Source organism: Miscanthus floridulus, chromosome 19, assembly GCF_019320115.1.
Source record: "Miscanthus floridulus cultivar M001 chromosome 19, ASM1932011v1, whole genome shotgun sequence".
NCBI lineage: Eukaryota > Viridiplantae > Streptophyta > Magnoliopsida > Poales > Poaceae > Miscanthus > Miscanthus floridulus.
In genome coordinates, this window is record NC_089598.1 from 92,837,066 (window position 1) to 92,849,784 (window position 12,719).

At 46.8% G+C, this 12,719-nt stretch overlaps 1 protein-coding gene across 1 annotated transcript; it reads right to left on the reverse strand.

The window, feature by feature from the left end:
• Nucleotides 1-6,248: 6,248 nt before the first annotated feature.
• On the reverse strand, nucleotides 6,249-12,276 carry LOC136527108 (4-coumarate--CoA ligase 4-like). The gene is made up of 4 exons (XM_066519728.1): nucleotides 11,498-12,276; nucleotides 10,649-11,002; nucleotides 9,794-9,992; nucleotides 6,249-6,436 (listed from the first exon to the last, which is right to left on the reverse strand). The coding sequence occupies exons 1-4, from the start codon at nucleotides 12,152-12,154 to the stop codon at nucleotides 6,426-6,428; spliced, it is 1,221 nt and encodes a 406-aa protein (XP_066375825.1). The 5' UTR covers nucleotides 12,155-12,276; the 3' UTR covers nucleotides 6,249-6,425.
• Nucleotides 12,277-12,719: the final 443 nt, after the last annotated feature.

Genomic DNA, 12,719 nt, shown 5'->3' on the forward strand with positions numbered 1-12,719 from the left:
TTAGGTATGGTGCATACTTGATAATTCTAGCACTAGGTAGCTCCTACAAAGCCCTTTGATCCGATGGAGCAAACTTCATTCACAATTGATCGAGAGTTGGAAGTGAATGGAGGGTCAAACACTGACCGGACGCTGGCTCCGGTGCCACCGGACGCTGGCCGCAGGGTCCGATCAGTTCATTTGACTGAGGTGAACCAGTCTGGTGTGACCGGACGCTGGAGTGGTCAAGTGACCGGACGCTGAGAGGCAGCGTCCGGTCGACTCCAGTAAGGTTCCAGTGAAGGAAATCTGTGACAGCGTCCGGTCGAGTACAGTAAGCATCCAGTGAGGGAGAAATGCAACCGGACGCGTCCGGTCAGTATTGACCGGACCCTGCCAGCGTCCGGTCATCATTTAAACACTGGTCCGCGGGTTGAACTGACCGGAGCGTCCGGTCAACATGACCGGAGCGTCCGGTCGCCCCGCCGAGGCACATAACGGTTCGTTTTTCAGGCTGCCTTATAAATAGAAGCTCCACTCGTGTGTGGAGTCACTTTTGCTCATTCCAACAGCTAAGAAACACGTTTGTAAGTGCCAAGAAGAGTAAGGTCCTAGTGAGGTGATTGAGATTCGTAAATCCAAGAGAGTAGCCTTATTAGTGAATCAAGAGTAGCAAAGTGTGCATCCACCGTTCTCATTAGGCTTCGAGTAGTCAAGTGAGAGTTCATGCTTGTTACTCTTGGTGATCGCCATCACCTAGACGGCTTGGTGGTGATTGGGAGCTTGGTGATCACCCGGCGGAGCTTATGGGTGACCCAACTCAAGTTGTGAGCGGTTTTAGGTGATTCGCCGCGACGGAGTGTCGAAGAATCAACCCGTAGAGAGCACTTGATCCTTGCGCGGATCTAGGGGGAGCTACACCCTTGCGCGGGTGCTCCAACGAGGACCTGTGGGGAGTGGCGACTCTCCGATACCTCGGCAAAACATCGCCACGTTCCTCTCTCTCTATTTACTTTGAGCATTTACTTTGAGCAATTCAATACTTGTCTTTACATTCATAGAATTGCCATGCTGGAGTAAGTTTGGAACATAGGTTGCAAGTCCGTTGTGCGTTAGATTAATAGAAACACTTTTCTAGACACAAGAGGTTAATTGGGCTAACCGTAGGATTTAATTATTGCAAGAAAATTTAGAATTAGCCCAATTCACCCCTCTCTTGGGCATCTTGATCCTTTCAATTGGTATCAGAGCCTCGTACTCATGTTTTTAAGCTTAACCACTTAGAGCAAGATGTCTCACGGGAATGGACCTCCTCCTATCTTCGAGGGGGATGATTTTGCATATTGGAAAATTCGCATGAAGGCATACCTAGAAGCTCTAGACATAGGAATACTTAGAGCCGCCTGTCATGGGTTCCCAAGACCTAGGAATCCCGCACAACTTCAAGGCGATGAATTGAACTATGAAAAATGAAATGCAAAGACTCGCAACACCATCTTTAGAGGCCTTTGCAAAGATGTGTTCAACCGCGTAAGGAACCATAAAGACGCCCATGCACTATGGTCGGACGTTTGTGCGCTCCATGAGGGAACTAAGAGTGAGCGTGAGGAACGCTATCATCTTGTTATTAAAAAGCTAAATTCATTTGAGATGCTTCCTAAAGAATATGCTAATGAGATGTATTCACGTTTGAATGTTCTTGTCGAGGAAGTCAATGGGCTTGGACTAACTCAAATGTCACCATCCGACGTTGTGAGAAAAATCTTGAGTGTCCTCCCCATTGACAAATATGGCCATATTGTGACCGTGCTACACCAAGGTGATCTTTCCACCGCTACACCGACACAAATCTTGGGAAAGATCAATACTCATGGATGTACATGCACATCACACCTCAAGATGGTTCATCCTCTATAAAGAAGAAAGAAAAAGACTTAGCATTCAAAGCTAGCCAAGAGAAGAGCAAAGCAAGACTTGAGTATGAGAGCTCAAGTGATAAAGAAGATGATGATGAAAGCCTTGCTCTCATGGTAAAGAATACCGCCAAGATGCTAAAAAAGCTAAACAAGAATGGCATCAAGTTTGATGGTAAGAAGAAGTTCTTCACTAGCTCAAGAAGGAAGCCAATCTCCGAAATGGATTGCTTCAATTGTGGTGAGCTTGGTCATCTAGCACATCAATGCACAAAGCCCAAGAAAGACAAGTACAAGAACAAATACAAGGGCAAGAAAGATGACTCAAGCAATGAAGAAGAAGATGAGAAGAAGAAGAACAAGCCATACAAGAAGAGAGATGGCAAGAAGAGGGAATTCCACAAGAAGAAGAAGAGTGAAAGGCCTACATCGTCGGTGATTGGCTCACGGACATTGATTCATCTAGTGGATCATCCGATGATGATAGTGACAATGAGAAGGTGGCCGCCATTGCTATTGATCTTCCATCTTCACCGCTACCATCGCCATCATCCTCTACACACCTATGCCTTATGGCTAAGGGTGAACGCAAGGTAACTAATAATGATGATAGTAGTGATGATGAGCATACTAGTGATGAAGATAATGATAGCGATAATGATGATGGTGACTCACCTTCTTATGATGATCTTGTTAAAATACTAAGAAAATATACTAAGATCATTAGAAAGAGAGGAGCTAAAATTGAAAAACTAGATGCTAAGAAGAAAATATACTATAATGACAATATTATAATGATTTGTCATGCATTAATTCTATTTCTGACCAACGGTAATGTAAAATTAGTGTAGAGGACAATTGTATGTCTTAATTTTGATAAACGTTGGAACTAAGGCATGCAATTGTTATTATTATGTTTATGTTCTCACTCTATATGAATTGTGTTTTCAGGCGGATACAACTTGATGGGTTGTATCAAAGAGATCCCCACTCTCAAAGATGATAACTACACGGAGTGTTAGAAAAAGATTGACCTGACCTTCATCTTGGCTGAGGTGGACTCGGTTGTCACCTCACCGTGTCCCACTGAACCTGTGGCACCGGTGAGGGAGACAAACGAGACTGATGCCGCTTGGACAACCAAAGAGAGGGATTTTGCATCCCAAAGAATGTCCTATGACCTTAAGCATAGGAAGTGGGTCACTGCCAACAAAAAATATTTGGCTGTGATAAAGAACACGATTGAGCCTGCAATTGTGGGCACAATCCCAGAGTGTGACACCGTCACCGAGTACCTCGAAAGAATAAAGAGTCAATTCACTGGCTCTTCAAAGACATATGCTACCCAACTGATAAAGCAGCTAGTGACAGAGAGGTACTCAGGTAATGGTGGCATAAGAGAGCACATACTAAGGATGAGCAATTTAGCATCCAAGCTAAAACCAATGGATCTGGCTCTCGAGAAAGAGTTCCTTATCCATCTGATTTTTACTTTCTTGCCAAAAAAGTTTGACACTTTTGTTGTACAGCCCGAGAAATAGGACATAGAGAGGCTCATGGCTATGTCTATACAAGAGGAGAGAATGAAAGCTGTCAATGGTGGCACTATCAATTATCGAAAAGATAATAAAAAAAAGAACAATAATACTAACTTCTCCTCAAAGTCAAAGGGAAAGGGTCCCAGCCTCATCAGAACAAGTTCACAGTAGAGAAAGACCAGTGTCTTTATTGTAAGAAGACGGGACATTATAAGAAAGATTGTTCCGATTACTTAAAGATGATCATGGCAAAGAAATGTGAGAACATTATTATGTTTATAAATGAATCCCTGTATGTACAGTATTCGAAATCTACTTGGTGGATTGACTCAGGTGCAACTGTTCATGTTGCTAATTCTTTACAGGGATTCTGTTCGACGAGGACTACGCAAAGAAGTGAAAGACGCGTTAAAGTTGCAAATGGAGTCCGAGCAGATGTTGAAGCCCTTGGCGATCTTTCTCTAGAGCTTGCTGATGGCTTCACACTTATACTTAGAGATGTTCTTTATGTTCCCTCGTTACAGAGAAACTTGATTAGTGTTTCGTACTTGACAATGATGGATATGATTGCCATTTTAGAAATGGCAAATGTTAGATAACATTTAATAATGCATGTGTTGATCTTGCTATCTTACAAAATGAGCTTTATTCGTTATCACTACGTGATGATGTAAATGTTGTATGCGATGATGGGAATGTTACGTGCGACAATGTGAATGTATCCTCATCTGCGGATGTAAACAGAAAACGAAAGAGAGCTCATGATGCAATGTCAAAATTATGGCACTGTCGTTTAGGCCATATTTCGAGGGGGGGAATAAAAAGAGTAGTTAAGAATGATATTATTCCTCCATTAGAGCTCTCAGATTTAGAACAATGAAGAGAATGCATAAAAGTAAAATACGTAAAGAAAATTAAGAAAGATGCCAAACGAAGCGCAGGAATTTTACAGATTATTCACACAGACATCTGTGGTCCATTTTCTATAAAGAGTGTGGATCGTTATGATTCATTCATAACATTCACAGATGATTACTCCCGTTATGGCTATATTTCTCCAATCAAAGAAAGAACATAAGCATTAGATAAATTTAAGATATTTAAGGCAGAAGTTGAAAACCAACACAATTTAATGATTAAGATAGTTAGGTACGACCATAGGGGGAGTACTACGGTCGGCATACCCCACATGGCCAAGTTCCTGAACATTTTGCAAAGTTCTTACAAGAGAATGGCATAGTAGCCCAGTATTGTACACCGGACGAACCTCAGCAGAATAGCGTAGCTGAAAGGCGCAATCGTACCCTGATGGATATGGTGCGCAGTATGATAAGTTACTCCACCTTACCGTTCAGCTTGTGGATGGATGCGTTAAAAATCATCATTCATATTCTCAGTACCAAGTAAGTCGGTGCCCAAAACACCGTATGAGTTGTGGACAGGAAGAGTACTCTCATTAAACCACTTACGTGTGTGGGGGAGTCCTGCTGAGGCTAAAGTATCTAACCCAAACATTGAGAAGATAGATCCCAAAACAGTGAGTTGCCATTTCATTGGTTACCCAGAAAAGTCAAAAGGTTTTTGTTTTTACTGTCCAGACAGCCATACAAAGTTTGTGGAAACGAGACACGCTGTCTTCCTAGAGGATGAAATGGTGAGAGGGAGCATGGTAGCTCGAGAAATTGACCTTAAAAAGAAGCGGGTGTATGCACCCACTCCAATGATTCATAAGTCATTTTTCTCACTACCTGCTGTCGCTGCACCGACAGTACAAGACTGTGGTGCCAGCACCTGTTGTTATTCTGCCTGTGGCAACAATGAATGACGATAAGGAACCTATTCTTCAGGATCATGTAGATCCTATTGCCACACATGAGGGGGAGTAACAACAGCCTCAAACAAAAGATGTGTCAAATGTGGAGACCCCTATAAGGTCTCAAAGAGTTAGAAGATTAGTTATTCCTGCTGACTATGAAATATACAATACTGAGAAATTTCAAATGGAGGATGATCCCACCTTATTTGAAGAAGCCATGAGAAGTGATCATTAATCAAAGTGACTTAAGGCCATAGAAGATAAATTGAAATCAATGAATGCCAATAAAGTTTGGGACTTGGAGATAATTCCTAAAGGAGCCAAAACAGTAGGCTGTAAATGTGTCTACAAAATAAAACTTGACTCTCAATGGAATATAGAGAGATATAAAGCGCGACTTATGGCAAAAGGCTTTACGCAAAGAGAAGGGATTGATTACAATGAGACATTTTCTCCAGTCTTATGTAAGGATTCCTTTATAATCATAATGGCATTAGTGGCACATTATGATTTAGAATTACATCAGATGGATGTAAAGACGACATTTCTCAACGTTTACTTGGAGGAAAATGTTTACATGGCACAACCGAAAGGTTTTGTTATGAAAGGAAAAGAACGAATGGGATGCCGCCTAAAAAATCTATTTATGGATTAAAACAAGCTTCAAGACAGTGGTACTTGAAGTTTGATAAGACAATAACGAATTTTGGGTTTAAAAAGAATGTTGAGGACAATTGTGTTTATGCAAAGTTTAAAAATGGAAAGTTTATCTTCCTTGTTCTGTATGTGGACGATATCTTACTTGCTAATAGTGATGTCAGTCTACTACTGGAGACAAAGAAGTTTTTGTCCTCAAAATTTGATATGAAAGATCTTGGTGAAGCTTCGTTCGTTCTAGGGATCGAGATTCACCGAGATAGAAGCAAACGGGTATTAAGACTGTCACAAAAGGCATACATAGAAAAAAATCTTAAAGAAATTCAGTATGCACAAATATAGTCTCTCACCTGCTCCTATAGTCAAGGGCGACAGATATGGGGATTTTAAATGCCCCAGAAACCAATATGAGATCGATTAAATGAAAGCGGTTTCATATGCTTCAGCTGTCGGAAGCTTGCAATATGCTTAAGTATGTACGCGCCCTGACTTAGCATTTGTTACCGAGTTACTTGGCAGATTTCAGAGCAATCCTGGAACAGAACACTGGAAATTAGTAAAGAAAGTCTTGCGTTATTTGCAAGGAACGAAAGGCCTCATGATGACGTATAGAAGATCTGATTCACTCCATATAGTGGAATATTCAGATTCTGATTATGCGGGAGATGATAAAAAATTCACATCTGGATATGTATTCACTCTCGCAGGGGGGGCTATTTCATGAAAAAGCTTAAAGCAAACCGTCACTACATCGTCCACAATGTATGCCGAGTTTGTAGCGTGTTATGAGGCAACAGGGCAGGTGAACTGGCTAAAGATGTTCATACCCGGTTTGAAGGTGGTTGACGACATCTATAGACCACTTAAGTTATACTACGATAATAATCCCGCAGTACAGTATGCTCACAACAATAAGTCAAGTGGTGCTGCCAAACACATTGACATAAAGTATTATGTTGTGAAAGATAAAGTCCGGGATCATGTCATAAGTCTTGAGCATATAAGTACCGAAAAGATGCTCGCGGATCCGCTTACAAAACGCTTACCACCCAACGTGTTCAGAGAACATGTAGCCGACATGGGTTTAAGGGAAAGCCTATAATTTCTGGACAAAAGAAGGCCCAAAGATAAGTATCTATTTCAGAACAGAGTGGTGTGTTATAGCTGTTAAATCTATCGGCAATGGACCGTGACAATGAAACATACTCTATGCACTAATCTGTAATGGAATAAACAAAAGTAAATAATATGAAAATGAAAGATGAAAGGAGATCAAGGGAAGATTATTAGATTGATCTCTAATCCTAACTGGACCCAACGGCCTAGTTGGGCCTTTGATTCGCGCCCTGATCGGGGACGCCCAACCCACCATGGCTGGAGGGCCCCTGTCACACTGCGCTATAAAAAAGAGGTGGGGGTCGACGGCTCTTATCACAAGGTTCGCCTGAGCCGAGCTCTCAACCGACACCTAAACCCTAACCCGATCTAGAGAGGGGCGCAGCCAGTGACGGAAAGCCACCAGCTGCGCCGCCCGCTCCATCGACGTCGACATCTTCACCGCCTTCTTCACCGGCCATCGCTGCCCATGTGCAGACTACACCGACGAACATGATGGCGTCCTCTGAACCCTCCTCCTCTGCAGTGTCAGGTTCAACGCCTTCTCCCTTCTCTCTCTGTCTCTCTAGTTCTACAAGTATTAGGATGTACTGCGTCTTTTATCCTGAATAGAATCACTCTACCGACTAGATCTATGATCCTAGTGATCCTATAGAACTAACCGGACCAAGTCTGAAGGCTCATGGAGAAACTTTATTTTGTTTGGTGAAAAATAATTAACTATCTGACAAAACAAATTCAGTTTGGTTCAAATGGCTAGAACCAACCTGTGACCTGTGTTTAAACTTAAGGCTAGCACGTCTGCACGAGCAGGTTGGGTAGCCGAGAGGGCCCTGCCTGACCAACTCATCTCAACACGAGGCAGAGGCAGGAAGCACATGCTCAAGTCAGGAAATGCAGCCATTTTGACTATGACACGAACAGGTCCACACAGCTACCTAAGAGTCAATGGGTTTTCAGGTCTGGGCAGGTGAGAAACAAGCAAAGGGTTTGCCGGTTTGGTTCGAATTTTTTCACTTCTGGAAGCTTACTTTCGCTAGGTGCATGCAAGCATATCCAATTATCCATAATACAGCATAACTAGCGCATGCATGTCTTCATTTTCCCATTTTCTAGCATAACTTAATAACCGAATCATCTGAGGCCTGAGTAACCGATGCTGAGCTGCTCCCACTCCTACATGTACTCATAGTTATAGTGGCAAATGGACAAGATGTGCTGCCAATAAGGAAAAATATGGCTTCTAGAGCTATGAACAGATCAAGAACAAGTTTTTTCCCCTGGTCTCAGCCTGTTCGGTTAGCTGGTTCGTATCGTTGCTGGTTCGTGAAGAAGTACTACTGGCTGGTTTGTGTGAGAGAAAAATACTGTTCTGGCTGAAAATTTACGATCGTTTATGACAAGCCACAGCCAAACGAACAGGTTGTCATGACGAACTGATTGGCAATCCGTGGACGATTTGGTTACCAACGTGCCTGCCTCCGTGGCGGTCGGATGCAACGACTGCTGGACACGATTGGCAGAGTGATAATGAGACGTGTGCTATAAGGAAATCATCGGTCTCTCTGGTGCGGTTCGAACAACCGAACAAGCAGGCAACCAGCAATGATGTAGCCAAACTGGACGTGCACGGAACACGAACTTTTGGTGTGCCAAAGGGAGAAGCTTTAATTTGGTACAACAACTACACCTAGGCATTGTTTAGATCACCTCTAAATTCCAAGTTTTTTCACTCTCTTTCCATTACATCAATTTTTAGCCGCTTGCATGGAGTATTAAATGTAGGTAAAAAAATAACTAATTGCACAGTTTAGTTGGAAATCACGAGATGAATCTTTTGAGCTTAGTTGGTCCACGATTGGACAATATTTACCAAATAAAACAAAAGTGCTACTATTCATCGGATTGAAATTTTTTGCAATCTAAACATGGCCCTACTTAGACTAGTCAATTTTTCGGTAGATGCCAAACAGAACCAGTAGACTGCTGTTCCAGCATGATAGGAGCACATGCACACCCATGAGCCATGAGTCCATGACACAGCTATGAGAATGCAACTTTTAATTTTTTTTCTTAGAGTCTCCCTGAGTCACCAGATCACGGGTTCGAAGCAGTCTCTCCGCAGATTTACAAGAGAAAGGTTTACCTCGGTTTTTTCTTCCCCAGACCCTACTCATGTGGGAGCCTCCACCATTGGATCTCCCTTTCTTTTTTTATTTCCTGAGTTTATAATGGTACAAGTTCTAAATATTTTGATAGACGGACAGCTGACATGGGAAAGGGCCAATTGTTTTATCCGTGACAAAACCAATTACTGAAATACCCATGTGTACAGGGCCACCAACAGTGTTTTGATGCTACCTAGGCTTTAATGCCTGATGGCAAATTAGTTTACGTGCTAGTGGGGTCTACCTTAATCCTAGAAAAGCTTATCAAGTTGTCCACGCTAGTCATTAGTCGTGACAGCTTTCATCCCGTTAGTTGAGAGCAACGGCAACGTCGGCAAGGGGATCACTGTGATAGGACAACCAAACCCACATTCGGAGATTTTATACTCGGCTAGTGATGGGCTGACGGCTGCACACACGCACCCACGGGGGCCTAAACTAACCTAAATCGTACTCACCAATGATCCAGCGCTGTCACGTACTGCAGCTTACTAGGGTAACGGTATACACCGCCAACATGTCAACATGGAGTATAATACAGGTTGGCGTGTCAGGGAAGAGAGCAATGATTTTTTTGAAACAAAGAGAGCAAGGATTGGACGGTACCTTTCATGATTTGTTCGCCACGGATGCATATCTCGCCTGGCTGGTTCCGTCCCAGAGACGCGCTGGTGTCTGGGTCGACGATCTTCAGCTCCGCGTTCCTGACGACGGTGCCGCAGGAGCCGGACTTCACCTCGAACGGCTCCTTGGCGAAGGCCAGGCACATGGCCAGCACGGGCCCTGCCTCGGTCATCCCATAGCCCTGGTGGAAACGAACACAGATTTTTCAGTTCAGTATCGCATTTCTCCACTCGGAACCAAATCATGTCACATTCGCATTCCGATTTCAACAAACAGAACCTATCGTCTTGTACAACCAGTGTGACTCTGTTGGTGCACCGGCATCCGTGGTGGAACTCGCCCACCCAGAGTTTGGGAGGGAGGGAGGAAAGACCGGAAGAGTAGTTGAACGAAATGCTTTCTTAGCGAGACGGCAAACGGGAAATCATGGGGTTGGCATGTGCCTCCGACCTTTCACCACACTAGGCCTGCGGGCAGGCAGGCACCCTGCACCTACGCCTCCATCAAGCGCGAACAGAGCACAGGCGCCTCGACCGCTCGACGCAGGCGTAAAGTCGTTGGGCGTGGTTGAGATGTCGCCTTGGCATGAGGCACAAGCAAACCCGAGCGGTCCTGCCTGCCCTGCGGTCCTCTCGCGGTCCGCAGCCAAAAAGACGGCAAAGGCTACCACCCACCAACTCTCCTGCTACTATGAATCCCTTTCAGTATAGAACTGCTAGCACTGTGCACATGCATTCAATCATGAGAGCGGCATTTCGTTCGGCATGTGATGAAGCGCGATTACGAGGTGGGATGGGGGTGGAGTTGGGCAGGGTGCGTACTGTGACGCGAACAGACCTGGCCGAGAACGGCGTTGGGGATCTTGGCCATGAACGCGTCCTGGAGGTCCTTCCCCATGGGCGCGGCGCCGGACATGACCATGCGGATGGAGGCGAGGTCGTGGGCGCCCACGCGGGGGCTCTTGGCGATCTCCATCACGATGGGCGGCACGAAGGGCGCCACGGTCACGCCGTGCGCGCGCACCAGCTCAACCAGCGCGCCGATCTCGAACTTGCGCATGATCACGATGGCGCAGCCGGCGCGCAGCCCCGCCAGGAGCACCGAGTTGAGCGAGTAGATGTGGAACAGCGGCAGCACGCACAGCAGCACGTCGTCCTTGCTGAAGTAGAGGTTCGGGTTCTCGCCGTCCACCTGACAAAATTGCGCAAACAGGCCATCAGTCAAAACGAGTCCAACGAGGATTTGAACACAGAACGCTGGCTGGCGCCATTAAACTCATATCGGCACGGATCTCGGGCCGGATCGTGAGATTGTCAAACAGCTGGCTCTGGCTGCGTAGAATTACTGCTGCTGACAGTTGGGACCCACGTGAGGCCAGCCAGCCACGAGGCCGGCTGTCCCATTAACGGCTGATGACGCGGTGGTAAATGATCACTCTATTCGTGCCGACAAAAAAAAGCGCGTGATGAGGAAGAAAAAAAATCCTCCCGAGCTGGAAAGCGTGGGCGCCATCACGCCATTTCCAATCGAAGAAGCACAGAAAGGGGAAGGAAATCCCCAAAAAATTCGACGCCTCGATAGAAAAACTTTTCCTCATGCTCCTCCTAGAGCTAACGGAATGGAAATGGAATGGAGGCCAGGGCGAGTGGCGGCAGGAGGAGGAGCTCTGCTCTGCTCTGCTCTCACCTGCTGCGCGACGCTGGTGACGAGGCTTCGGTGCGTGAGCATGACGCCCTTGGGCATCCCGGTGGTGCCGGAGGAGTACGGCAGCGCGACGACGTCGTCGGGGTCCACCTCCTCGTCGGCGTCGAGCGGCTCCGCGGCGTCCATCAGGGCCCCGAGCTCGAGGCAGCCCTCGAAGGCGCCGTCGACGGCGACCACGGGCACGCCGCGCTCGGCGGCGAACCCGCGCACCTTCTCCACGGCGCAGGCCTCGGTGACGATCACCTTGGCCCCCGCCGCGGCCGCCTGGCGGTGGATCTCGTGCGGGGTGTAGAAAGGGTTGGCCGTGGTGGTGGCGGCGCACAGCCGCGCGGCGCCCAGGAAGACGAAGGCGAACTCGGGGCAGTTGCGGAGCAGGTTCATCACCACGTCGCCCTTCCCGACCCCGAGCCCGCGCAGCGCCGCCGCGGCGCTCCGCGAGAGGCGCTCCACGTCGGCGTAGGTGTGGACGGCGCCCGTCTGCCCGTCGATGAGGCACGGGCGGGAGCACACCGAGGGGAGCCGCTCGAAGCAGTAGGCCTGCAGCGAGAGGTGGCGCGGGATCTCGATGTCCGGTAGCTTGGAGCGGAACACTACCGACGCCGCCGCTGCCGCGGCGGAGTCCTCCGCGACGGAACCCATCGGCCTCGCCGCCGGTGAAGCGATCGACTCCGCGTGGGCCGGAGGGCAAATGGTGGTCGGGATTTCGAGGCTCTGCTCGGCTCCGCTGCTCGCCTGAGCTGCTGAGTGGCGGAATTTGGGGGAGGCCGGGTTATTATACCGCCGTGGCGAGGTGGAGAAGGGTTGGTGGGGGACAGGTCACAGAGGATGACTGGTGGGGCCGCAATGTCGGTGGGGAGCGGGTAACAAGTTCGAGGGTGTCCATGGTAATCCTCCGTCCACGGACTCCGGGTTGGTGACATGGCATGAGTCAGTCGAGAGAGTTGACTGTAGTAATCTGTAGCACGTCAGAGAAGCTCTTTTGACTTTTCACCGAACCAGCTTGCCAGTCCAGCTATTGCATTGCAATTGCAGGCAGGGCCGCGTTTAGTTCATCCCAGATTCGGCGCGAATTCGCTGGTACGGTAGCGTTTTGTTTTTAGTAGGTAATAAGATTAATTAGGCTCAAAACGTTCGTCTCACAAAGTACAATCAAACTGTACAATTAGTTTTTGATTTTGTCAACATTTAGTACTCCATGCATGTA

Coding starts and splice junctions, on each gene's coding strand:
- LOC136527108 (XM_066519728.1), bottom strand. CDS start 12,154: ATGGGTTCCGTCGCGGAGGACTCCGCCGCGGCAGCGGCGGCGTCGGTA. Junction 11,003..11,497: donor TCACCAGCGTCGCGCAGCAG/GTGAGAGCAGAG, acceptor CAATTTTGTCAG/GTGGACGGCGAGAACCCGAA. Junction 9,993..10,648: donor CCAACGCCGTTCTCGGCCAG/GTCTGTTCGCGT, acceptor CGTTTCCACCAG/GGCTATGGGATGACCGAGGC.